Source organism: Phyllostomus discolor, chromosome 6 (assembly GCF_004126475.2).
Source record: "Phyllostomus discolor isolate MPI-MPIP mPhyDis1 chromosome 6, mPhyDis1.pri.v3, whole genome shotgun sequence".
Taxonomy (NCBI): Eukaryota; Metazoa; Chordata; class Mammalia; order Chiroptera; family Phyllostomidae; genus Phyllostomus; species Phyllostomus discolor.
In genome coordinates this window covers 4,764,558-4,791,559 of record NC_040908.2, presented here as the reverse complement: position 1 = coordinate 4,791,559, position 27,002 = coordinate 4,764,558, and the positions used below count along the sequence as shown (strand labels likewise).

The 27,002-nt window shown below is 54.6% G+C and overlaps 1 protein-coding gene across 1 annotated transcript; it reads right to left on the bottom strand.

Moving 5' to 3' along the window:
* Positions 1-747: 747 nt before the first annotated feature.
* TRIB2 (tribbles pseudokinase 2) lies at positions 748-27,002 on the bottom strand. The gene is made up of 4 exons (XM_028515269.2): positions 26,912-27,002; positions 25,352-26,512; positions 20,276-20,568; positions 748-3,206 (listed from the first exon to the last, which is right to left on the bottom strand). The coding sequence occupies exons 2-4, from the start codon at positions 25,619-25,621 to the stop codon at positions 2,738-2,740; spliced, it is 1,032 nt and encodes a 343-aa protein (XP_028371070.1). The 5' UTR covers positions 25,622-26,512; positions 26,912-27,002; the 3' UTR covers positions 748-2,737.

The window sequence follows — 27,002 nt, the reverse complement described above, 5'->3', positions numbered from 1 at the left end:
GGTAAGGGCTCCTGGGCACTCGGGGATCTCCTCCTGTGACATTTCCCACCAGGTCCGAAGTTGGTGCGGATTTCCTGGGGACCCACGTCGCAGCCTGGATGACGGGGTCCTGGGGAAGAACGGCCACTCCTGAGCTTCTAGGACCTTCACCCTGAGAACCTCTGGGATCAAGTCACAGGAAGCGTGATGGGCTTCAGGAGTCAGCGGACTTGGAGGCCGTGCCCGACTCTATCCCTTATACAGGTGGTATCCCGAGATGAAAGTCTGTATCTTTCTGGGCTTATTTCTTAACCTGGGACAGGAATGTAACTCGCACCTCCAAAGGTGGTGCTGATGATGGAGTCGGTGAGATACTACCTCTCAGTGAGATATTCCATCTAAGTTGGCCGGCCGGTGCCCAGTCACCATAGAAGGGAGCTCTTGCCCTGTATAAACAGTGGCCATGGTTCACCCTAACAGGGGTGTCCCACCTGCACAGGCCACAGGCAGCCCAGGATGGCTGTGAATGCGGCCCAATGCAAAAATTGTAAATTTACTTAAAACATTCTGAGATTTTTTGTTTGTGATTACATGTCCCAATGTGTTTAGTGTGTGGCCCAAGACAACTTTTTTTTTTCCAGTGTGGCCCAGAGACGCCGGAAAATGGGACACCCCCGAGGGAAGACCTCAGAGAACATGAGTTCCTGGCCGGCGTGCGGCGGCCACACACCCCAGATGCAGTAAATCATCATTGGCTGGGCCCCGGAATTTTAGTTAAATACGCACGATTTTATTGATTGAAGAGATTAGGACAAAAACATGAAACCAAATACAGGACAAAGCACCAGAGGCCATAGACCCCCGCCATGCATGTTACCGATCCATCTTCCTCCGGGTTCTTAAACAGGGGACAAGGGAGAAAAGCAGGTCCTCCTCGATGGAGAACCATCTTCAGGTGCGCGAAACACCTCTCTCCTTCACGTCTTCCGCCGTCAGAGCGGGATCGGGGGCAAATCCGTGGCCGCCTCGTCTCCTGACATGAAGGTTAAGCCGCCCTCGCGGGAAGGCGAGGGCCGGGCTCCTGCTGGGCAGGCATAAAGCATCCGGGTCTGCACATACATGCCACACACTATAATGGAGCACAGATTCAAGTAACATTTACATACTAGAGTCCACATGTGACCTACCCAAAAACAGGACCATTTCACAAAACGCATACAGGCAGTAAAATCCAAACAACTGAGGTACTGGAAACACAAATATTTATGCCAAAAGAGTTCTGCATCATACAGCAATAGAAAAGCCGTTAATAAAAAAAAAAAGAAGAAGAAACAACAGGCCACTCAAAATCAAATAAAGCTATCTAGAAAAGCCAAAGAAAAGGTTATTTCAGGGACAGAAATACTCAAAACAAGAAAAAAATATATATATATAAATGTTAACAACAGCATGTAACATGTCATCCCAAGTCAACCCGTAATTGAAATACTGGCTTAATACATCACAATGTGACATTTTCCTTAATAAATAGAAGAGTTCTTGAAGATACAAAGGTGCGTATTGGGATAGAGAGCTGTTTTTATTTATATCATCCTAGCTTTCAGCTTATTTTCTTTCCCGCTTGTCTCCACCGAGGGTTTCTGTCCGAACCAGAGGGCCTTCCAAGCCAAAAGGATCATTCTTCATAAAGAAAACGAAATAGCTGCCCTGTATTTGATACATGTGGGACAACCTGCTTTGTCTCACTGGTCTCCAATAAAGCAAAGACAAGAACGTTTAGTTTGAGGGTCAGGGGTCGCAAAAGCGTCAGACTCCAACCAAGAGCGTCCCACCGGCTCACACCGCCGCTCTGCTCCCACGCCAGCCAGGAGGATGCCCGCCGGCCACCCTCACCCTTCAAAAGAAAAAACAATTAAAGACTCGAATGTCTCTTTTCCTCTCTTCCTTTTTTTTTTTCATTCTTTAAATTATGATAGCAGTAATGCATCTGGAAGTTTGACTTCTAATAGCTTCCTGCCACAAACCAATTGACAAAAAACAGAATAGCTTATTAAAGGAGAGATTTTTTTTTTCTCCCCCTTCAGGGAGCAAATAATTAACATCTCATTTCCTGACCGGGATATGAAATCGTTTGCTCAGAAGAAGCGAGTTGAAGAGAGTGGTTAAGAGACACAAACTGGACTTCTGTTCTCTTTTAGTTTAGCACCCAGGTTCCAGGTCAGTCTGTGTGCACCGAATTTGTTTTTAAGTGAACGTTAGTTATCAGATAGGTGGTTGTTGGCTTCTTTAAAAAAAGGAGAAAAAAAAAAACAAAACAAAACCCTTAGCCAATTATACCTTCCCTGAATCATGACAAGAAGTTAAATGCTAACAGTGCGATGCCAAGATGTGTGTTTGAGGCAGAGATTCGATTCCGTCAGGATCTGCAGCTATGTTTGAACAAAACGAAAAGTGGGGTAGGCGGAGCCTGACTGACGGGGGGGTGGTCTCTGGGGCCAATCAGGGAGGAGGAGCTCCAGGGGCTCCCCGCCTCTGACCGGACCGCAGAGCCGGAGCCCCACCCGAACACGAACACGGCTTGCCCCCTGCTACGGGTTCCGCCAGCTCCTGTTAAGATTTCCCTTCTCTGAACCAAGAAACATGCGAGTGTCAGTGTCCTTCTTGCTGCCGAGCCAGGTGACGCGCGTTCCCTGGAAGAACTCCTTCCCACTGCCCTCTCTCGCTCCTGGTACCAGCTCCGTCTCTGCGGGCCGCGAGCTCAGTTAAAGAAAGGGTCCAAGTTCTCTTCCATGTTGACATCCGGCACCAGCTGGTCCGACGCCTCCTTAGCACCATATCCTGAATTCGAGACGCTAAAATCTGTAGAAAACCAAGGATGGTCCAGAATTTCCTGCGAGGTCAGCCGCTCCGAGGGCTCCCGCCGCAGGATGCTGCGGATGAGGCACTTGGCCTTGGGCGACAGAGTCTCTGGAATGTTGAACTGGCCCCGGCGGATCTTGCTGAAGAGGGAGCTGGGCTCAATGTCATGGAAAGGGTACCGCCCTACCAACATGGTGTACAGCATCACTCCCAGGCTCCACACGTCGGCGGCTTTGCCCGAGTAGCTGCCACTGGTGTTCAAGATCTCCGGGCTCACGTAAGCAGGGCAGCCGTGCTTGTCGGAGAGGGAGTCATCGTCCCCCCGCAGGATGTAGGCATCTTCCAGGCTTTCCAGCTTGACCCGAGTCCTGCGAGAAAAGGAGCAAGACATGAGCTCAGAAACGTCAGGGTCCCATCATTCCATCATGGCTCCTGCTGGGTTTCCGGGGACTCTCACTCACTCAGCCAGGCAACGCCACTTACTAAGCACCTTCTAGGTGCCATATGCTGTTCCAGGGCTGGCGACACAAGAGCAAACAAGACTGATCGGGACTCTGCAGGGAGCTTACAGTCTATCAGCAAACTTAAACCTTCAGCACGTCAACGAACCACAGATAACCTTATCGCCCCATCTTAGTCCTAAGGGAGCAAGAGATGAAGTAAGTTTCTCAAAGTCACATCTGAGACATGATCAGGGCTCACAAGATTTGAACTCAGATCCGACCAACTGGGAAGCTGGCAGAAGCTCTGCCCACCACTTCCGGTAAACGTCCGACACACGTGACGTAACGGTCTGCAAGCACCTTTCACATCACCCCAGGGAATTCTGGTCTCACAACAACACGTTTGTTAGAAATGGAAGATTTTACTATCCTATTTTACAGATAAGAACATGGAGGCTCTGAGTTTGAGTAACTTGCCCAAAGCCTTTTTAGCTGGGAAACAGAGAAAAACGCCAGAAGGGCTCGTGTCTTCCTAGGTCCGCCATGGGCACACTGGCGTGCGTGAGGTGTCCATGTGAGCAATAGCATGAGCCCAAGGTCCTTCTCAAACTCATTACCCTGTGCCCAGTCGTCCCCCTCCCGTTTGAGGACCCCGTGCTGGCTGAGGGGAAGGTAGGAGTCTCCTGGGTGCACTGGCTGAGAACAGAGGTAGAAAGATCTCATTCAACTCCAAGGCCCTAGAACCTAGCCCTCATCTTTGTACGGTGGTTCTGGATATCATCATTGGGTATAAAATAAAGTAAGCGCTGAGGAAATCCCTTTGGTTGCCGTAAGGAGCTGAATTCTTCTCACTAACTAGACCTAATTTTCAGTGAATGGAGTTGAGGACCAGGACGCGCCGTGACTGGTGCCAAGACTGAGGGCTGCCCCCCGCCCAGAACCCTAAGCTCATAGCCCAGTGTTTTCTGCTTGGCCCCGGCACCTCTGAGATCCCTGTTTCCCTGTCTTGCCATTCTTTAAAGGGAAAAGTAGGAATTCCTACCTTTCAGTGCTTACAACGGAAACCCTCCTGCGACTCTCCTGGCCAGAACACTGTCACCACCACCGAGATCCGGTGGTTCTCAAGCCCCATACACTCAGTCTATCCCATTCCATCACACTGATGAAGGCCTGCCACGAAGGTGACATAGGACAGGGCGGAGGGACGGGAGTCAGGCGTTAGAACCTCATAACAGCACCAGCGAGGTCCTGCGAGGCCTGTATCAGCCACATCAGTTGGTTCCTTCAGCTCACGAGCGAACTTCCAAGCATCTGCGCTGTGGCCCCAGGAGCCGTGAGGCTCAGAGGAACAGAGAGCAGGGGAGTGCTCGGAAAAACCACCATACGGCTTTAGTCCTCACTCGGAGCCTGTCACCAGCTCCACCCACAGCTGTGTCTCCCCCTGCCTGCTGCTGAGGGTCGTAGCCTTTTACGGCAACCAGCATGGCCCCTCAGAAAGCTCCAGAAGGGAGGAGTCACGGCTCAAATGAACCCAGGGGGATCTGCTGGGAGCTCTCAGTAGAAAAGGTCAGAAAAATCCTCAGTTGATTCTAAGATCTCACATATCCAAATGTCATCCAAGACAGGAGTTTCAGACACCAAGGAGTGACAACTTCCCTGTACCCATCTCCATCAAGGAGCGAGGTACGGTACGGCCAATGGAAAAGACGCTGGGTTGGAACTGGGAGGGCACACTGAGGCCAGAGCTCGCTCGCCTGCTGTGTGGCTGTGGGTGAGTCACTCAACCTCTCTGTTTCTCAGCCTTAAACAGGACCCTGAGGCAAGGTAGTCATTCTTTGTTTTTCATTTTAATTTTTTTATTGTGGTAAAATATACATACGATGAAATTCCCCATTTTAACCGTTTTTAAGTGTGTTCTCATGGCTGTGCGCCTGTCTGGGCAAGACTGTCTTAAAAGCTCTGCCAGACTGAAGGTTCTAGAAGTCTGTAACAGAGAGCAGCCAGCCTGTCGCGTCTGCTCACCCTGGCTCTGCCGCGATCGAGAGCACACACGACCTCCCCGCCTCGCCACGGCTCATGATCCGTACAGACAGTAATGGTCTAGACACACTCATCCAGAATTGCGCTGACCAAACCCCACCTCCTCTACCTTCTGCCTTTTCTCCTCCAACGTGGGGGGTGGCGCTGCCCCCCACACCAGCCTCTCTGCTTGTCCCGAGACTGGGGGTGAGTGGGAGACACCCAGTGGGCACGGCTTCCTCCACCCACCCTCCTCACCCTCAGACTCTCCTGCTTCGGCCCAGCTTCGGGAGCGAGCCCGGCTCCCCGTCTCCCCCCAGCTCACTGCCTTGGCAGCTGAGTAGCTGTGGGATAATGATCACAGCAGAACAGGAGTAGTAGCAGTAATAAGCCCACCCATCTGTGGGACGAGGGACAGTCCCGTGGAAGGAGCACCAAACCAGAATCAGAGGGCCAAGTCCAGGGCCGGGTCCCTCTGCCCAATGCCTCCCAAGTGGGGTCAACGTCAAGGCTGCCAGGTGGCCGGCAGGCATCTCAGCCACATCTTCAGCCACACTCCCCGTCTACCCCAGCCTCTTCTCTGACCCGCCAATATGCCAACTGACCTCGGTCCCTCCCAGGGCCTCTGCTCGGGATCTCTCCCCACCCCTGCCCCCACCCGCAATGCTCTTCCCCAGACACGTGACAGCTCACTTTGTTTCCTTGTCTCTGCTCAGGTGAACTTGACTGGAGAGGCCTTGCCGAAGCAGCCTATAGAAGCAGCACCCCCTCCCCACGGCTGCCAGCCCCCCCATCAGCACCTGAACACCAGGCATTCATTTTTCTACACTTTTGCACTCTCTGAGTGATTCCAGCGGTCATCTCGGGGTGATCCATCGCTTCAGTCCTCCCCTACAGGACCCTGCGGGCGGGTGGCTGAGGTCCCCTGCATCACCTGTGCTTACTGCCGCCCCTTCAGCACCTGAGGCACACGGCAGGCGCCCAGTCCACAAGGGAAAGGGACAGGCACACAGGTAAGCCCCAGGAGCTTCAGCGCGCCCAGTTTTCAAGAGGCAGCGCCCAGCTCCGCCTGCCCGGCCAGGATTAAGTGGAGGTCAAGTGAAGGACCCCGGAGGGCAGCTGTTGTGCATTGTGCCTCCGACACCTTCCAGGGCGCGTGGAAGGAGACATGCGTCAGCCCGTGCAGGGGACAGACATCGGCACCTCAGGCTCCCTTTTTAGCTGAATTTATTGGGGTGACATCGGTTCACACCACCATACAGGTTTCAAGAACACAACTCCACAAAACATCACCTGCACAAGTGCGCCTGCCATCCCAAGCAAAGTCTCTTTCTGTCCCCACTGTCCCGCTGCTGCCCCCCTCCTCCCACCCCCCGCCCCCAGCTCCTGGGGCAAAGCCAGATCGCAAGCCCTTCCGTTCTTCTGCCCACCCAGGGCACAACCCTAGGTTCGGCCTCATTCTTCTGCCCCACCGCCCACCCACCCCTACCACCAGGCAGCAGGGGCCCCACGTACCCCCTAAGCCCTCTTCTGAGTCCGTCTCCAGAGCAGAGCAAAGGGCCCTAGAAAACGGTGAAGGGCGGTCTCCTAGCAACTAACCCCCTCGCTGGGGCTCACCGCTCCCCGCCAGCTCCAGGCAGGTCAGCAGCTACGCAAATACCTAGGGAATCTGAGGGTGAAATAACAAGCCACCCCAAGCGCATCCATCCCCCACGTCACCTTCCTCCCTTCAGAGGCTGGGCTTGCTGTCCCCACCTGCCTGTCACACCAGGCACAGAGGGTGCAGAGGCAGGGCAGCCACAGAGCCCGGCCACTGCTGTGTAACAACTATCAAACACCAAAGACCAGACATGCTCTAGGGAGCTGAACCTGTGCTAGGTACCCACATCTCCTTTCTCTTTAAAGTTCATAAAATCAACTTCCAAAGCAGAAATGGTCATTCCTTCCCGTGGACCCTGAGTCTAATGCCGAGCCTGTCCGGCCAGTAAGACCAGTGGGGGCCGTGCACTCACCCCTCCCTGGGCCGTGACCACCCGAGGGAGGACGTCCCGCCATCAAGGAAGCTCCATCACCGTGGGTGGCACAGGTGGACCCAGGGTCGGGGCGAGGCAACCTCTGGGGCAGGAGCCGGCTCCCTCACTGCAGGGACACGTGCATCCCAGGCGGGGGTGGGGAGAAGGGAAAGAGAAGCTTTCTTTTTTTAAAGGCAAGGTTGTTTTAATAGATGCTATGGTTTCTAAGTCTGAAATTTTTAACGCTTTAGAAAGCAGTAATTATTGTTATCCATATCAATATATTCGGGGAAAACTCAATAGGGTTTGAAGAGGGCGTCCAGATTCTAAGTGGAGTAGATACCACGTCCTTCGTTGGAGGTTTCTGAAAACAAACTTTCGGGGATATCTCTTCAGCATGACAGATCTTACAAAGTCCATGGTCTCGAAGCACTGACTCAAAACGAAGTCAAGGGTCGGAAAGCATCTGCCCGGAGACAGCATCGCCGGCGATGATCTGGCCTTGCCTGCTTCTTGGAACATCCTGCTCTTGTTTACATCACCCCCAGGCCAGGGCCGGGGCAGGCGGCCTGGATTACATCGTCTTCAGATGAGGACTGGCCAGGGCACACGTGTCAGGGACCCGAGGCCGGGCTGGAGTTCCGGTCCGGTCCCTGTGGACTTGCTCCACAAGGAAGGTCTCTGGAGCCTGACTCCCCGTCGGGGACTGGGGCCTCTGCCCTCTATGGGGGGGGTGTGGGGAGGGACCAGCAGAGCACCTGCGTGGGTCCGCGTGGGAGGAAATAAATGAACCCACTTTCCACTTCTGATGTCCCTGAGGAGGCTGAGGACGATACACTTCAAGGCAAAGAAAACGATTTTCATAAAAATTGACAAGTGCACTGGTGGCCCTCGTCATTCCAATGTCCCCGTCACCATCGGGGCATTGAAACTAGGCAGCTGGGGCTACAGATCTGACATGTGACCCCCACCTTCTCGGTTCTTCCGAGGATCCCATGAGCAGTGCTTGCACAGGACTTTCAAAGTCAAGTCAAGTCTCCAGTCACGTTTACGGTATCTACCAGGGAGCCTAGTGAACTGGCTACGGACGGGGGACTTCTGAGTGAGTCTGCTATTAGATAAGGCTCCACCTCTGACTCCGGAGCCCAGAGGGGAAGAAGGGAGGACAGATGGACAAGCCTCAGGCAGATGGAAGCGGAGGTAAACTCCGGGCCCACATGCCTTCCTGGGCTCCCTGCACTTGTTTCGCCGCTGGCTGGCATGTTCTTCCCCCACACACATAGCCCCAGCTCACTCCCGCTCACTTTATGCAGCCCTGATAAAGAACTGCGGGACGGGCTTTGTGGAGGTGGGTGGGTGGTACATGAAGAACAGAGATTCCCAAAAGAGACCAGGGGAAGGGATTTTGAAGATGTTTGTGACCAAAAAGCTATAAATGACAGTGATTATCTCCTGCAGCTTCTTGGAGGAAAGAGCCACGAGCCCGCAGCGGGATGGACTTGGCTGCGACGCTGCCCCCCACGTGCATCTCACAGCCTGCTTTGCTTTCGACCTCTCATGAACAAGGCTCACATGGGCGGCCTGGTGCTTGGGGCCGGAGCCAGGCCGTGTGTCCCCGGATCCCGAGCCAGGTGAGGAAGCCACTCCCTGCCTCCGGGGAGCTGCAGCGCTGGTCATGGGAGCCCGACACCCTGCCCACTCTCTACGGAGGCTTGGGGGGCTGCCAGGGGGGGACCAAGTGGAACTTGGCCGCAGATTCCCTTTCTGCCTCAGTTTCCCTTTTGTGAAATACGAACATATGGCTACACAGACCGAAAAGGGCTCTTCCAGCTTTAAAGTTCCTGATGTTAAGCTTAATTTTTAGGTGACAAGGATAGCAACACCTTCTATGTGACATCCTTCTAATAATGAAAATAATTATTATAGTTAACAACAGCAACCACGAATACCTAAATGTGGGGATTTTCATCAGTGTACACCTCTATCGCTCCTAACAAAACTGAAAGGCAAACATTATTATGTGCAAACTTCCTACAAAACAAGGAAGCTGCGGTGTGGGAAATGCAATGTCCTAGGTACTCCATACTAGGGTAACTGAAAAAAACAGAGCTCTGAATCCACATGAGGAGGACCCTAACGTTGGTGCCCTCTCCAAAATATATACCCTGGCACCAATATCACAGATTTACTCAGAGTCAAAAACAGGGGAACTTTTAAGGAAAAGCCCTGGGTACAGGGAGACAAACATGGCCCCCAGTTTATTCGGCACGAGGCCTCATACAAAACTATATCTCACACACACACACACACACACACACACGATCTAATGGCCGTAGCTCACAAGGTGGAGAGAGGAAGCTGGACCTGCCCATATACCAGATGAAGAAACCAAGGTACACAGCACCGATGGGACTGGTCCAAGGCCAGTGAGTGAGTGAGAAGTGAGACGCAGAGCTCAGGTTCAAACCCAAGTGCTCGACCTCCAAATTTAGTGCCCCTTCCAACACACCACGAATGGCCTACACAAGCAACTCAGCCTCGCCTTTTAAACCTTTACAGGCCGCCCAGGGCTCGGGCAGGAAGAGAGCAGGACAGGGTGGGCCAGGGTGGGGCCGGGCCGGGAGTTCCGCCAGACCAAGTGGGCCTGGCCAGGATGGGAAGTCCGGCGGCCTGAGGTCAGCGGAATCCGAAGAAGTCACTGAAGGCCATTCTACCGAGAGGGTCCAAGCCGGTGAATGGTCAAGTGAAGGAGATCCACCGCAGCCAGGCCTGGCCTCGCGCTGCCCCGCTGCTGCGAAGCTACCCTTGGCTGCCTTGGCTACCAGTCCTGGGGCAGGCCAGGGTCCACCTGGGGCTACTGCTGGGGGCGAGGGGCAGAGAAGGAGGGTCCCAGCACCATGTCAACCTGGCAGCCACCACTGGGACTCTATGGGCCACTAAACTCTGTCCCATAAACCTTCACTCCTTTAATTCTATTTCCTACACACACACACTTTTCCGGTGGTCACCTCTGAGCGCCACCAATTCACCAGGTCCTGTCGATTCGACGAACAGACGCGACTCCAAGGCCAAGCTGCTCACAAAGGAGCTGAGAGCAGCCGGTGAACCCGTGAGGGAAACACGTCAGGCAGGGGGAGAGGGTCTATGGGGAGGGGCTGCAGGAGGAGGCCGGTTCGTGGCGCAGGGTGGCCGGTATACCCTCTCAGGACCTTACCCACAAATCCGGGAGGTGGGGGTTGGTGAAAGAGAAAAATCACAGCCTAGAAAGATGAAGGAATGTGCTAGGTCATCTCACAGTTGGCATGGGAGACTCCATCCAGCTCCAGCACCCAGGTGTGTCCCGGGCACCCACGGCCCAGCCCCCATGCAGGGTCCTGCATTCTCTGCCCACAGCACAGCAGCCGAGTCATCATGGCCACGGGAGAGCGGGGAAACCGTGCACCTCCAACGCCTCCCCTCCAGGAAGACACCGGGCAGGCAGGCAGGCTGCCGTCTCCATAGGAACAGACAGGGAATCCCCAGAAGACAAAGCAGCTCCGGACTCCTCATCCGTAAGCCAAGGGCCTCTTGCTCCCCTGCATTTAGGCCGGGCTCCCGGAGGATCCCCGGTCCTGAATCAATCATCAATCATCCATCGATGGCCTCTCGGGAAAGCTTCCGCACACCATCTAACTGCGAGTGCTGGACGGCCGAGGACCCAGCCAGCCCTGGGTCTCCCAGCCAGCCGGGCCCACCTTGAGGTGCTGCTCTTGCCTAGCTGCCGAGGGTCTAGAACTTGCCTTCCAGGCCCTATTGGTGGGGTGAGGGCTGGGCTCAGGGCAGTCCCTTTAGCCTCTTCTGTCCCCGCACAGTGCCCTCCCCCAGCATGTCCCTCCCCACGCTCAGCGTGTGCAGGCTTCCTGGCCTTTGCTCACACCTCCTGGGTCCCCGTCCCCTTCCCTCCTGTATCCCTCAGACCAGCCATGAAGGAGCCCTTCTCCTCCCTGACGCAATCATCCTCTCCACCCCACCCCACTGCTGGAACATTCTCTTCCTGCCCCCAGGGAGCTAGCTGTCTGAGGCACCCCCTTCCTCTGCAAATGGTACTAGAAATAACCACGACCCTGTGCCTCCCATTAGGCAAGGCCTGCCCGGGGCTGCCCCTGGCACGCCCAACAGCTAGCGACGCCAGCAGCGTGCAGGAGGTGCCGAGGGAAGGTTTTCCAGGCCACGTCACTCCCAGGTGTAAGATGCCCCCGGGTGTCCAGAGTTCAGGACATCGAGGCGGCATGTTGCTCCAGGACTGTGGTGTCTAGAGTCCAAGGAAACTTCAGACAGGCTGGACTCTCTTCCACAGTCTAGAGAGACCCCAGAGACTGCTGGGTCAAGGGCACTGAGTAGGCATCTCCACCTCCTGCCCTACCATCCACATATCTAAGGGGGTTTTCTTGTGATATTTATGTCTCCAGAGCACGCGGGGCTATCCGTGCACCCATTTAGGCAACTGTCACACGTTCACTAAGCACCTACACTACTGCGCCCTGCCCTAGGCGCTGGGACGCAGACAGACCAGTGACCTCCTCTCACGTATCTGACGAGGAAGCGAACCCCACTCCATTAGCACTGCCCGTGAGGCTGGGGAACGGCGGGCCTGTCTGCGTCTGCCGCCGTGAGTGCCCCAGGAAAATCAGGCTCTAGGCTTCACTTAGAACCCCGCCGGCAAGGGCCACCTGGTGTGTGCTTGCTGCCTAGTCACTTGAGAAAATTCTTTCTATGGTTTGGGCACAAGGAGCCAACGTGACACCTGAAATTCCTGGAGCAACCATGGTCTCTTAAGGCACGGGCTCAGAAGTCAGGCTGTCACAGAACATACCCCGGGAGCGGGGGGCTGCGAATGATGTACTATTACCGAATGGGCCCACCCTTGTGCTCTGGGGGTCCCTCACCCCTTACTAGGCTCACCTTCCCCACCACCAGGGAAAGACGTCTCTCAATGGCAGAGACTGGTGAAAAGGAAAGGGATTATTTACTTAAAAAGTTATACAGACTTAGAGTAATGACTTAATGTCTTTGTTAAAAATACTAAAGTCCTTTAGAATACCCACAAATGCACAGTCCTTCCTTCCCCCTTTGCCCAGCCCGGGGTACCGTGTCTCAGGAGAAGAAGCAGAAGTCCGTGGTTCAGGTGGCCCCTTGGTTCCACCACCATCAGCTGTGTCGCCGCCATAATCTCCAGTTAAATCCAAAACCATGTGGCACCTTCTCACGGCCCACCAGCAAGAATCCTTTCACCCCTTTTCTTCCAGACAAAGTCTCTCCCGCTTCCTAAGCCACGTGGCAAAAAGGGAGCACCCTAAAGCTGCACGGTCCCAACTTTAGCCAAAGCTGCGTGGTCCCAAAAAGCCCCAGCATGGCTGCCGCTCCTGGGTTTAAATCCCCGCGCCAATCTTCCTCTGCCGCCCCATTTCCGACTCCTCCCACAATCGACTACACCTGCCAGATTCCCACACTCTTCCAGCTTTCCTGGGCTGCCATAGTAAATCCGGGCAGGCGTGGCCCCGTGGCGTGGAGCCAATCATCTCCAAGCTCTCACGCAGGCGCTGTAACCAGGGGGCGTTACCTCCCAGTTATGTCATGGGTTGAAGTCACTGCCATCCCCCTGACTCAAAACGTGGCCACAGCTGTTTATCATATCTATGCAACCAGTTAAAGGTTATAGATATGTTAAATGACCATTCTAGAGGTTATCTGCAAAGCTGTTGCTATGCAAAACAGATCTCAATGACCCTGCTCCATGTGTCCTACCCCCAGTTCATACTTGTGGGGGTGAGGATATCCCACATTTTTAATATTTCCTGGACACCCTGAGTTCTGGACCCCATTACAAATCCCCATTTGGGGGCCCCCCTCAGCTGCACCCTGTTACAAGGTGTCCTGGGTTCCAACCTCAGGTCTGGCGCTGATTAGCCCTGAGTCCTGAGCCTCAGTCAGGAAATCCACACAAAGATGATAACAACACCACCTTACTTATCAGCTTTAAATCTATGTAAATGTCGTAGTTAATGAAGACAAAATCAGTTCGGGTAAGTGTCACAGTTAAAACAGGGCCTGGTACGTGGTGGACCCCAGGTGATATTGCATTAAAATGCAGGTCCCATGAGGGCAGGTGTCTGTCTCACTTGTCACCACAGTGTCCCCAGCACCCAGCACATGCCTGACACAAAACAGGTGCTGCACGAGTAAGCGAATCTCCAGACCGTTGGGTTACGAGGCCCAAAGCCACCGGACGACAACTGAGAGCAGCCAGGATAGCTCCCATTCTAAGTCCCTGCGGTGCCCCAGGCCCCTGGGGCCTCAGGGAACTCAGATACCCTAAGTCCATCAGAGGGAGACTCCTGTCAGAGGGGGGAGGCCAGCGCCCAAAGGAATCAAAAGTCTTCCTGCTGTGGGCTCCGCTCCACTCTCCCAGGACCCCAGTTTAGCTCATCAGCTAATTTATTAAGTACAAACAGTCAGCGGCCGGGCCAGAAACACATTATTTCATCTACTTCCAAGCCCAGAGTCCCAAGGAGGCTCCCCTCTCCAACAGCGACCAGAGAAGCCTGCCCTAAGAGAAATTACACCCCACCACAGACCCTGACAACAGTGTCTTAAGTAAATGCCACTTTGGCGCACATTGTTAAATCCGAATGGACGGGCCGGGTTAATTTCTCCTGGGATGTGGGGCTGTGAAAGTAGTTCCCTTTGAAAGGGTGTCTGTCTACATGGCGGATTCCTAGGTGTTCACCTTTCGCACCCCCACTCTGGGCCATGACCTTGACACCAGCGATCTGTACTTCTCTCTGCCCTTCTGGTCTGTCACCGGCATCCAATCTGAGCTGTTCCTACTCCATAGAGGAGTTTCTTTCTTTCTCTCTTTTTAAAAGATTTTATTTATTTATTTTTAGAGAGAGAGGAAGGGAAGGAGAAAGAGAGGGAGAGAAACATAAACATGTGGTTGCCTCTTGCACACCCCCTACTGGGGACCTGGCCTGCAACCCAGGCACGGACCCTGACTGGGAATCGAACCAGCAACCTTTTGGTTCACAGGCTGGCACTCAATCCACTGAGCCACACCAGCCAGGACCATAAAGGACCTTTTCATTGACTCAATGCCCATAGCGTGCCAGGAGCAGTGAGGACAGGACAGGTCCCGCAGGAAGAGAGGAAAGCCTCACGCGAACATGGGCGGAGGGCAGGTGCCGTGGAAGGTGCCCTTGCCATCCTGCGGAAGAAGGGAGGGGAGGTGAACCTTCCTGGGGGGTTGGCAGAGCCTAAAGCACATAAAAGTGGTCGAGAAAAAGAAGGGAATTCCAGGAGCTCTGTGTCCTTCAACCAAAAAAGGTGAGGCGTTTGCCAAAAAAATTCAGTGAGCCTACAAACTTAAAATAACGTAACTCACTAGTCATGAAAGAAAGCAGAGGCTGGTCCCCAGAGCTCTCCTGCCTGCCCTCTGCACTTTGTCGGATGTGACAGCTTCAGCAGAGGCTGAGCAACCTGGAGATCTAAAGGAAGAGGCAGGAGAGAGAGCAACAACAGAGAAACAGAGAGCTGACCCAGGCGGGTGGGGGAAGGGAAAAACCTCCCGGCGGCATCTGGGGTGTGAGGCGCAGGCCTGGGGCCTGGGCAGATGGCCCCCGGGTTCCTGTGAAGGGTCCCAGCTCCCTCCTGCAGAAGCCAGCACCCATCAGCTTCCACAAAGCAGAGGAAGTGAAACCTGTGACGTCAATTGATAAAGATCTCCTAACCAGAGAAGAGATAAGTACAGAGGCCTGTTTCTCCGTTCACACGGGGTAGTTCTGTGCAATGAAACAGCAGCGCCGAACCCTGGCGGGGCCCGGGGAGCGAGGGGTGGTCCCGAAGGAGCAGAGAGATCCAGCCGGCAAAACAGGGGCTTCAGCCGCCCCGACTGCGGCCTCGGGCTGCACCAGCTGCAAGGACTGCTCACATCCTGAGTCAGCAAACTGGCCTCTGAGCCCCCCAGAGGGCCAGGCACCCAGGCAGGGGAGGCTCGGGACAGGGACCACAGGGGTGGGTGAGGAGGCGAGCCCAGGGCCCACTGCGCGGACTCATTCAATCCCGATCCCGCCAGGAGTCTTCCTGCTCCCTCCACCTCACAGGTGAGGCCGCCTGCGCAGAAGGGGCCAGGTAACTGGGCACGGTGGAGCGCCAGAGCAGAGATCAGTTTCCAGGCAGTGGCCCCGCCTCCACGCAGGAGTAACCAGCCCTGCCCCCAGTGCAGACCCCCCCCCCCCCCCCCGCCCGCGCCCGCCCCCCCCCCCCACTTAGAGGCTCTGACGGAAACAAGGGTCCCCCAAGCACAGCTGACCACACGGATCACTAAAGCCACACAGCAGAGGACCGAGGGGGGTTGGGCAGGAGGACAGGAACTCAGGGGCAGGAGGATTTGGGCACTGCCCTCCGTGGATTCAGGGCCCGCCGCCCACGGGCCCCTCCCACTCAGATTACACTACAGGAACTGTGGATGCAGAGGGTGTGCCAGGAGTGCATTCAATCAGGGTAGGGGTTTAACTTCCTCAAACCGAAAACAAAAGGGGGGAGGGCGCTGTGCTCAGCAGAAACATCCGGGGCAGAAGAGGAGCAGCAAGCAGGGCAGGAAACACAGTGGGCGGGTGTGACCCCTCACCCCCGCCCCCCGCCCCCCCCACCCTCCTGTCCAGCTTGCCTTGCATACATCTTGTCAACCTCCTGGCCTTTCCGAGCTGAAGGTTCCACAGCACATGCACTTGACCTATCAGTGGCCCTCCCGGCACTGATTCAGTGACTATAATTAAACAACAGAGAGAAGAGGATGTGGCTTCAATCTGAACCCTTACATCACGAGGGCTCCGCTCTTCGCGGAAATGGCCGCCAGAGGGAAGGACCACGGTCCCCAGGAACTCACAGCACACTGGGTGCGGCTCACGCGTGACGGTTCCGTGTCATCATGACTCCAGGGCCAGCTGTCCACCAGCGAGCTCCTGCCCTGCCCCGTGAGTCACCGCATCATCTCACTGCACGTTCACAACCACCCCACGGGGATGCAACTGTTAATTCGGCCTTGCAGAAACTACAGCTTAGAAGCATTAAATGGCTTATCCAGGATCAGGCAGCTAACACGTGGCAGAGCCAGAACTGGAATCTAGAACCCAAACCAAAATGAAACGGAAGAAGCAGAGAAGAATCTGAGGTGCCGCTAATTCCACCCGGAGGCCTCGGGCCTCACATACACTGGGTGTCAGCTGTGTACGACATCTGCAAAGCGACTTCTGGGAAACCGGACTTAGGGTGGTGACAGTGGCACTCAGAATGTTTCCCAGGTGACCCTGGACTCAGAGTTACCAACGGTCCACAGTAGAACGTCTACCCACAGGAGTCGGCCTGCAGGCCGGCCCCCTTCTGAGCCGGGGGGAGCTCAGCCGATTTCACTAGGGGACGCTCTTGCCTTCGGTCCCTTTCCTGGTCATCAAGGAACAAGAAGCACATCTGTGAGAAGGCCGGTGCAGACACATCTGTGCAGAAGGTGTGTGGCGATTTGAAAAGTACTAGTAAAGCGGCCCTGCCAGGTCTCTTCCAGGTTTTTCCGGCTGCGGACCGATGTGTCCAGGGTTACAAAGCAGACAGGTGCCCTCATGTCACCTTCAAAAGTCTTTCAAAATCAGCCCCCGGTCTCCCCACACTCACCGTCAGGAGAGGAGGAGGCTGCAGTCCTACAGAAATGCCTGCTGATTGGATAGTGTTCACTAGGGTGGGGGGGGCTGCTAGCAGCAAGGGTCCAGGGCCCCTGCCCGACCCCTGTGCCCTTCAGGCCACCGTGCAGGCCCACAAAGACTCAGCTGTGTCCCTCAGCAGATGCTGAGGGACAAGCATGCTGAGTGACACACTGGTCTCATACTCTGAAATCAAACGGTTAAAAACCAAAACTACAAAAAGAAGAAAAAAGGCTACTAGGCATTACTCCTCTTGTCCAAAAAACTTAACAGTGGGGTTTAAAAAAAGAGTCTTAGGAGCTACTGATGAGGACATTCAGTATGTCCTTACAAACAGCAGTGACCTTCTCAGACCCGCTCAGACAGACACTTGTCACGGCCAGAACAGCAAGTCCGCCGGGGCCGCAGCGTGCCGCGGGGCTCTGGAGTGAAATGACAGGACTTCCAGCCTAGCTCCATCGTCCAACGGGCTTGTGACCTTGAGCAAGGTCACTGACTCCTGCGTGGCCATCACCTTGTCAATCAGATGGGAGAGTTCTCCTCCTCTCCAGGGCCCCTCGGGACAGCAAGGCTGCAGCGAGCCAGGTGCTCTTAGACCAGAACAGATGCCAATCAGCTTCCTACCCAATTTAGCTTTGACAGTCACACAGGACACTTTTTTTCTAGCTCTTTCTAGAAAGGGTCGTGCTCTTTTGCAAAAGTCAGACATAACTCCCAAGTCAATACCAGCGACCCACAGCCTCCCATGGGAGCTCCTTACATCGTGTGTGTCTTCCCGAGGCCCTGGGATGTCAGGGATTCGGGCTCTGCCACCGCGTGCTCCTTGGCACTCTGACACACGCGAACATAAGGACAGGAGGAGACCTACAGGATTTGCTTCCAGCTGCTCCCCGGGCCCTCGGGACTCCTGGAGCCCACTCCTCTCCTAAGGTCTAGGACCTGGGCATGTCCACCCTGCCCTGACTCACTTCACAGACGCCACGGTGGGCCGCCGCTGGACATGCCACCCCACGCACTTGCCGCTGCCGGAAATTGCTCCCTAAAAAGGGGATCGAAAACGATGCTTGAAAATGGGGAGCCCCATGAGAGGGCATCTGTTGTCCTTACTCCCTTGGTCCTTTCTCGAGGGCTGGCTTCACAGAGAACACACCCAGACCTCTGCTCTCCCCCGCCTGCGACTTCAAGACCCCGCCACGCTGCCCTGCGGAGCCCTCCACCACAGAACGGGCACGCAGTGCTCACCTCTCCAGTTTGTAGTCAGAGGTCAGGGACACGGTGACCTTCGAGGGGGCCTCATAGATGTCACCCAATATTCCCTCTCATATTTGTCATTAGAGCTAATGGGCACGTCTCCTAGAAAGTCGGAACACACAAGTGCCGGAAGGGTACCTTGGCAGTGTCCTGTCGGGGGTCAGGTATCTGCCTTCCCAACGAGACTATTCAAAGAAGCACACCCCGGAATGCTAGAATTCAGGAAGACCTTTCAGCCGGGGCAATAAAGGGAGAAGGAGCCCGAGGCCGGGGGAAGGGAGCTGCCTAAGGCCCCAGAGGACGCTGAAGGCAAGCCACGCTGAGGGCCTGGGTCTCCAGGCCTGAGCGGAGGAAGAGAAAGGGTAAGTGTCGCCCCACACCCTGGATCTCGGAGAGTAGCTCCCGCTTCTGCAGTCTGTTACTAAACCCAAACACCGTTGGCCATCCAAGGCCAGGGTGTGAGTCGCCACAGGTGCTTCCGAGTCCCCGTTATGGGTAAGAACACGGGACCATAACCCGACTCTGTGGCCCTAGGAATCCCAGGGGCGGTCTGCACGTCCTGTGCTCAGCTAGATTATAAACGCTCATGAAATTATTCCACTTGGGTTAAGTGACCACAGGCCCTTTACCTTTCCTAATCCCCCAGTGCCTCCCATTTACCTCCCCACTAGCTCAGACCACAAGGATGGGCAAGCCAGGGCACACACCACGGGGTCTCTCTCCTTCAGGCGCCCTCAGACTCCTACAAGCCAGAGCCTAGAAATGCCCCGGGCCACTGGGCAGAAGGCAGAGAGGCTGGACAGCGAGCTCTGTGCAGACACGTGAGCCGAGTGAGGGTATGCACAACGTGCACGAGACCTGTATTCAGACAGCCCGTAACAGCTTTGTGACGATGGGCGTCCGCTTCCCCGACCCCTTTCCCAACCATAGGAGGTGACAGTGCCCACGGCGGCCATGAGGATTCCAAGACATCCCGTGAGTACACCCTCTGGGGCAATTCTCGGAGTAGTCAGCAATGAATAAATCAATTGCCTCCACCCCTCTGAAGAAATAAAGCCCGTTATTAAAAAGAAAAAAAAGTCACTTGAAAGAGTTTCTACAATCAAAGTCAGCTGGAGGAGACAGCGGGCCCCGTGGGGCCTGCTAACTAGAACGTAACGAGTGGATGGAAGAACCGGAAATGGAGCCCAGATGCCCAGCGTCCTGCCCAGCCACCTCCTAAAAGAACCGAGACCCTCGCGTCCCCATGGCTTCGCACCAGCAGTGGCCATCTCCTCACCTGGAACGCCAGCCCTTCCCACGGGGCCTGTGACAGACATATCTTCCAAGTGCTGCCTCCCAATGCGTCTCTCTTATAAATACTTCCTTGACTCTCTGAATCCTGGTTAGAACTGACTTCACAGCCCCCGCTCCCTGCTGACCCACTACCTACCTTTATGTGGGGCCTCATCCGACCGTCTCTGTAGGTCAGCAACCTGGTTAATGCAGCTTGCTACCCATAGCACTGAGAACTGTGGTGAATACTTTATATATATATGGACATGTATATATTTAGAAAATATCTATTAAGTGAACAAATGAGTGAATGAATGAATGAATTTCAAATGGCTGATGCCAGGCACCGAGTGTTCTAAAGGTAGGATTTGGAAAATCTGGCCTCGTTCACGTCGAAAATGCCACCCAGCCTCGCACGCAGCCACCTTCAGGGTTCGGAACAGCAACCCAAAACTAAGTGCCAGGTCACGAAACATCCTGCACCTGTCCTCTGAGCACTGGGTAACTCCTTCCGAGCAGCGGTGACTTGCTTTCCAAGGGCACGTCAAACCCTGTAACATTTACGCCGCCCCCCCCCGGGGTCCTTCCCCGCTTCCGTCTCCACACCCGGACCACGGGCAGCCGGGCAGCCTCCCCCCTGCACCCTCTCCAGCAGGCGGCACAGAGCGACCTGTGGCAGCACGCGGGTCTGGGCGGGCACGGGACTCACCGTTCCTCGTCCTTGAAGATGAACTTCCGCAGCTTGAGGTCGCGCAGCACCAGCCCCCCGCCGTGGCAGTGGGCCACGGCCGAGGCGATCTGGTAGAAGAGCCTGGCCGCCTCCTCCTCCCTCAGCTTCTTGCAGGTGCGGACGAAGGAGTGCATGTCCCCATAGCTCCGCTCGAAGAACACGTAGGCTTTGGTCTCCCCCAGGATGATTTCGGTGATCTGGTTGATGTTGCTGTGAGCGGACAGGCAAAAGCACGGGGCCAGGGACTCCTGGTAGCAGCTGACGTCAAACACCTAGGGCGGGACGCACAGCGAGACCGAGAGTCAGAGGCGCCTCTGAGACAGCCAGGTCCCGTTAGGCAAGCACTTCCCGCGGAGAGTGGCCTTCCAGATGACAAATGGTGTGCTGGCCTTGAACCCGGACCGCACGGGGCCTGCGTCCTACCAGCTGGGTGGCCCTGAAGAAATCACTGGACATCTCTGAGCCCTCACGTGTAGAATGGGCAGGTGATACTTGCCTCACCGTGCTGGAAGGGTGGTCTCAGAAGGTGAAGGTAAAGGTGTTTTTGCAAGATGCAATCATAATAAAACATACCAGAGAGGTACATTTTATCATTTGTCTGTCCCAATTGCCTGGCTACAGAAGAATCAAAGCGAAATCTGACTGTGACCCATCCCAAGCTACACAGACAACACCTTACATTCCCTCAAAAAGAAAAAAAGAAAAAAAGAAACAAAGAAAAAGAAAAATGTACACAAACAGCCTACAACTATAACAATGACAGACAACGCACTTGGGGCTATACAATTGTATCATATAGCACTGAACGTGGTAGCAATTAATGGATTAAATATGTAGGCTTTTCTTCCTGACAATCTAATTGGATGCCTTCATTTTACAGATGGGGAAACTGAGGCTCAGAGAACAAGTCCAATCAAGCCCCTGGTGGCAGAGCTGGGAACAGGCCACAGTCCCAGTTAACAGGCTGCCTTCTCTCGTCCTTCCACGGCTTCTAGCTGAATGAACCAGTTACGCAACCACCGCCTATGAATCAAAGAGAGCCTGTGAAATGCCACCTCATTGTGAGGTTATTATTTAAAAAGAAAATCCACCCTCCGCTTCTTTTTGAAACAGACCTAAAGAGGTATGAGCCTACAGAGAATTTTTGAGGTTAAAAAAAAAAAAGAAAAGCTTTCATTCATGTGTAGACCACTAAATCGGGACTACAAATTCCTGGGTTTGGAATGTGGTTTTACTATCTGCCGGCAAATTCACGTTCGGGAATCTACTCTGCCTACAGGAGGAGGCAGCTTTTGCCAGAGAGCATCCGAGGCCAGGACGCTCGGACAAGACACAGTGTTACCAGTTCCCTGTCGCTCAGCTTCTTCCATCCCTTTCCGTCCGTTAAAACACACTTTCCTTGACCAGCATTCTGCAGAGCGTGGTGGGAAAATGCTGGCCTAGATATCCCTCCATTTGAGCCTCTAATCCTGGCTGGGCCACCGCTAATCTGGATGAGGTGGATGAGAAGCGTTTAGGGTCACGGGGCCTCCCTGCTCCTCATAGCTAAAGACATTGATTTTGGACCCTGCTGACCCTTTTTGGGTCCGGAGCCCACGCGAGAATGGGAGAGGAGCTCTGAGCTGACCCTGCCCGCTCTCCATTGTGTGCTCCACGCCGAATGTGCTTCCAGGGGAAGCACGCACCTTCCAAAACACCCATCCAGGGATGCGGGCTGCTATTTAAGAATCCATGCGTTGAATCCCTCTTCGCTTCAAAAAATAAAACCTGTGAATCAGACAGGGTGAGCAAGAGCCTGTGCTAAACCCCGGGCGAGGAAGCCAAGAACGTTGTGAATGAACCATCATCATGAGGCATCTCAGGAAAGCCCTCGAATTTAAGAATGAGTCCTTCAGCATCTCCAGGGACGGCAAATCACACCCCGCGCCTGTCAAGGGATGACCTCCAAGCAGTGACCTCAGAGGCCCATTCAATTAAGCATCTGAAATGCCCGCGTGAACCGTGACGCTGCAGGCGGCAGAGACCCGGGGCAGCCTCAGAAATCTCGCGGAGAGCCACCAACGCTGTGCAGAGGCGCATGCAGACAGACGCTCTGCATTATTACATAATAACAGCCAGGCGTGTTCTGAAGCGTCGGGCTGCAGGCCGTGGCCTGGGCCCATGGAGGGAGGACCGTTTGGAATACATACTTCCTGCCTCAAGTGCATTTTTGAAGCACAAAAAGTAATTTTTGCTCAGTCCCTTTCGTCTATCTATCATCCTGCCCCACTGCTGGAACACTGAATGGGCACGGAATTTTCAAAAGAAAATCCAACACACTCAGGGCAGCGTCAGTGGGTAGCCAGCCATACCCTTTGTAAAGAGACCCAATTCCAAGATGGTGGACAGAGCAGGGAAAATCAAGCCTGTGCTCACGTTTTCCCAAATGGGTAGGAACCTCACTTTTATTAGTAGCAGTAACAGGCATTTATGGGCTTGGATTGGTATTTAAACTATCACCTTCAAGTGCAAAAGCAAGCCATAAGCCTGGTTGCCAGCTGCTTTTGAATGTTTAATTTGGAGCCTCCGTTACATAATGACATAATGTGACAGTTCAGATAAAGCAGTAACACTGGGCCATCTTTAATAGCATTTGCAAAAAAAAAAAGGGGGTGTGGGGGGTGCCCATCCTGCCAAGATAGTAACACGTCCATCTGCACCATAGCTACCAGCCTTCCCGTGAAAACATAAGCCAAGGACTCCTTAACGGGTTCTCCCTTTGCTTCAAGTGGGCATGGAGACAATAACCAGCCTTGATTATTTTGGGTAAATGACTCTCAAATCCCCCACCCCTCCTGCACACACAAACAACATTCCTAGAGAATTCTCTATGCAGTTCTCTATATTGAGTGGCATCTTTGCATTTGATTTGTTTTTGCAAAGACCTCTTCCTTGGGTCAGCACAGAGCTAGGAGAAAAGAACTTTATATTCCAAGACATCAAATGGAACTTGATCAATGTGCAGGTCTCAGCGTAAGCTAAGAGCCTGCAGTATGCGTCGGAGGGTAGTTCACAGAAACAGCCTTGCAAAACCCCTTGGAGCTTCCTAGCATATGTTCAACTACACTTGCATGAGAAGTCACTCACATCACCTCTGGTTAGAAAAGAAAAAAAAGCAGGAAAACAGAAGCTTCTGTGTCTTACAGGGATGACCTCTGTCAAGCAGAACAATGATACAGCACTTAAATCCACTTGCAGCCACACGGTAATTGGTGAGGGGCTGCTGATTCAATCTTTGCAATAACGAAACCAGCAGATTAAGTACAGTTTCAGGCCAGAGAGCAAGTCTGCAAATGACACCGTGAGGTCAGCCCAGAGTGAAATATGTCTTGAAGGATGTGAGGGGAGAAAGAGAGAGCAGGGGTCAGGGTCACCTCTGCTTTTAAACAAAGAAATAACAGCAAGACGCTGCTGCAGAATTTGGTGGCAGAGCCCTCCCCCTTACTTACAAGTATCTGCAGCCTTTGAAAAACATGAAAATGCTGCACCGAAGTTGAGCAAAAGGAGTGAAAACATTCACCACGGAGTGATTGTGCATATTTCACAGCGGAGTGGCAGCTCTGTGGAACTCATTCATTTCAAAGGATGACTACCCTATTGTGCAACGTTGTAGGTCTTCTGAGAATTCAGTCCAGCTCTGAATAGCCTACTGAATTCTGGTGAACCAGGCACAGTTGCTGTGGGTATCCATACCTCAGAGAAGATGCAAAATATACCAAATGCTCAGCACAAGCAGAGAGCAGCATTTAAGAGTCTCTTATTTTCCCCTGAGGTCTGATCAGAGGAACCTCCACAAAACCCATGCTGTACAATGCAATACGCCAGTCCCCTGCGAAATCAAGTCCACAGGGCAGTCTGTGGCTCATGGCAAAGGGGGCGAGCATTATCTGTAGCACAGCTGTGCAGAGTGACCATTTCGAAGACAGCAGGGGGTCCCCTCTCCTGATGATCCCCTTCCCCCTACCCCTCTCCCTGGGGGGGGGGGGGGTAAAAAAAACAGTGAGCAAATCTAAAATGAAGTGACAGTGAATTCTTGATCTCTCTCCAATTCCTAGGTAGTGGTGTGCTGTCATGCTATTTATTTATTTATTTATTTATTTAATTTTGCAACTATTCTCCTGCTCATCCCGTCGCCCGGAGCCCTGCGGGCGCCTACAAAGACACCCAGACACAGCCAGTCACTGTTCAGGGTCAATGACGAAGAGGGTCGGCAGCGTCCCTCTCTGCATTAGCACGGGTGTTCTGGAGGCTCCAAGTGTTACAGGCAGAGGTGTGTGTTGGGGCGGGGGCGGGGGGCCGGGGGGAGGGGGGCTAGGGGCGTTCAAGCACGGACGTCTGAGGATGAGAAGAAACCAACACGAGAGGAGACTCAAAAGGAGTCACTATTTCCTGCACCCAAAGGTGTGCGAGCGGCTTTGATTTCCACCCACCACCTTCCTTTCACGGCTCCAGGCAGAAGGGAGATCTCGGTAAACTCCTTCCCCGCGCTGGGCCCCTGGGCTCTGCCAGAGGGGACACCTTTGTGTCCCTGTTTTCGGAACAAAGGTTTGACACCTGCACGCTGCCGAGAACAATGGCTGCGAAAGGAACCTTCATCAACGCCTTGAAATTAGCGGGGGATCCCCTGATCCGGGTTGGAAGGGGAGGGGGCTGGACACCGGGAGAAATCCCCCGGGCTGCGGGACCCGGCGTCGTCGCGCGGAAGAGCTCCACGAGCCTCTGAGTGCAACGCGTGTCCGTGGCCCTGGCGCGGTCCCGCCGCGCTCCCTGTCCTGAGCTCTCCCCAAAACGCCCCCGCCGCAGCCCGCCCCATTGTCTGCAACGCTCTAAAAACTTCGCCACAACTAGTCGCACACGAACAAATAAATAAACCCATTTAACAAGGCCACGGATTATCATCCGGCAAGATCTCCCTCCCCCGGACTCCGGGGCTTGGCGACCTCCCGCCCCCGTCAAACGGCCGGGGAATCTTTTCAAAACACAAAAAGCACCACAACAAAACCCCGGGCTCTTTACCTTGCACACCAGCTCCTCTCCACTGTGCAGATGCACCGCGCGGAAAACGTGGTCTCCCTCCAGAGGTTCCAACAATAAGTATTTCCCGATGCAAGAAACGCAATGCGACAAGTTCGGAGTCTCGGGCGGGCTCGGGGAGCCGAGGTTCGGGCTGAAACTCTGGCTGGGCTCGGCGGACCTCAGAGACGACAACTCTTCGAAATCCTGGGTTTTGTTCCGCGATCTCCCATATCTCGCTATTGTGATGGGGGTAGACCTGTGTATGTTCATGAGTGTGGGGAGCGCACACGGCAAACAAAAAAAACCCGCTGGAGGGATGAGCCGCTGGCGAGCGCGGCGGCAGGCGCCTCCGTGCCACGGATTTTAAAAGGGGACGCGAGGCGAGGGGATGGGAAGGGGGCTGCGCGGAGAGTTAGAAGCCCCAAATGCGCGCCGCCGGGCACCTGGTCTGCTCCGAGCCCGGCTCCCGGGGGGACTCGGTCGGCAGCGGCTCGGGTCCTTTTGTTACCCCAGAGCAGCCGGAGATGTGCAGAACCTCCGCACTTTTAGTTTCTCTCTCTCCCTCTCTTTCCAGCGTGGATGCAGACGAGGAGCCGGGTGGCTAAAGTGGGAGCCGCAGCGGCGGGTCCCCCGGAGGGAGCGATCCCCAAGCAGGCTTCCGACTTGCAGACGGGGCGGAGGAGCCCTGTGCTAGTTCGTGCAATCTTCGGCGAGCGCACGGCGGCGGCGGCGGCGGCGGCTTGCTCTCCGCGCGTTAGAAACCCAACAAAAAGAAAAAGGAAATCAGCACAGGTCTACCGGCTCGCGCCGCTCGGCAGACGGAATCCGCGCTGCACCCCCTTTTTTGGTGGAAAGGGTGGGGGGCGTGGAAGGAGGGGGTGCCGGAGAGGGTAGTTATCTACGATTTAACTGTAGATGGCGTCTGAGGCTTTTCCAAGATCGCAAGAGCTCTCCCAAAATTAAACAAACAGACCAAAAAAAAAAAAAAAATAGCAAGAGAGCATTTAACTTAGAGCGGTCAGCGCTGCCAACAAAAGATTGCAAAAGAGTGGCGGCGCGGGCCGGGAGCAGGTACCGCGACAAAGCCCGGGGCTTGGCCGGCCGGCCGGAGGTCAGCACAGGCTCATGCTGTCGCCGCTGTTTGGAGCTCCAGGTCGTCCTCTGGAAAAAGGGGAGAGAAGTGCGGGAAGGCACCAGGGTAGATCAATGGTCTCCGATTTCCCCGGCCCAGGCTTCCGGGGGTCCTCCGGGCGCTGGAAGGGGATGCGCCCCCAGCCCTGCCAACCCGCGGCGCTCCTTTCCCGCTGGGTAACTGGCTCTTGCCTTGGAAGAATTTGCAACCACTCGGTCTCCCCCTATCCTACACCCAATTGCCTGGCCGGGTGGGTTTTGGAGGAAATTGACGGCTTTTCTTCCTCTTCTTTTATTTGTTTCCTTCCCCCTCGGAGGTAAGAGGAACGTGTATTTAAAATTGAAGGGGATGGCCGACGTTGCCCGAGGCCAATCCCGGAGCTCAGCACGCCCGCATCTCCTGGCGAGGCGGTATTAATAGTTACTTACGTGGCCGGGGATCTCTGAGCTAGCCTGGCCGGGTGTGCGCGGGTGTGCGCGCGCGCGCCTCGCTCGCGCTGGGTCTCCCCATTCAATGTCA

Excerpts from the sequence above, each read along its gene's own strand:
- TRIB2 (XM_028515269.2), bottom strand. The coding sequence starts at position 25,621 with ATGAACATACACAGGTCTACCCCCATCACAATAGCGAGATATGGGAGA. Across the intron at positions 20,569-25,351 it reads GAGAGGAGCTGGTGTGCAAG|GTGTTTGACGTCAGCTGCTA; the intron begins GTAAAGAGCCCG and ends GTCCCGCCCTAG. Across the intron at positions 3,207-20,275 it reads ATCTTCAAGGACGAGGAACG|GACTCGGGTCAAGCTGGAAA; the intron begins GTGAGTCCCGTG and ends CTTTTCTCGCAG.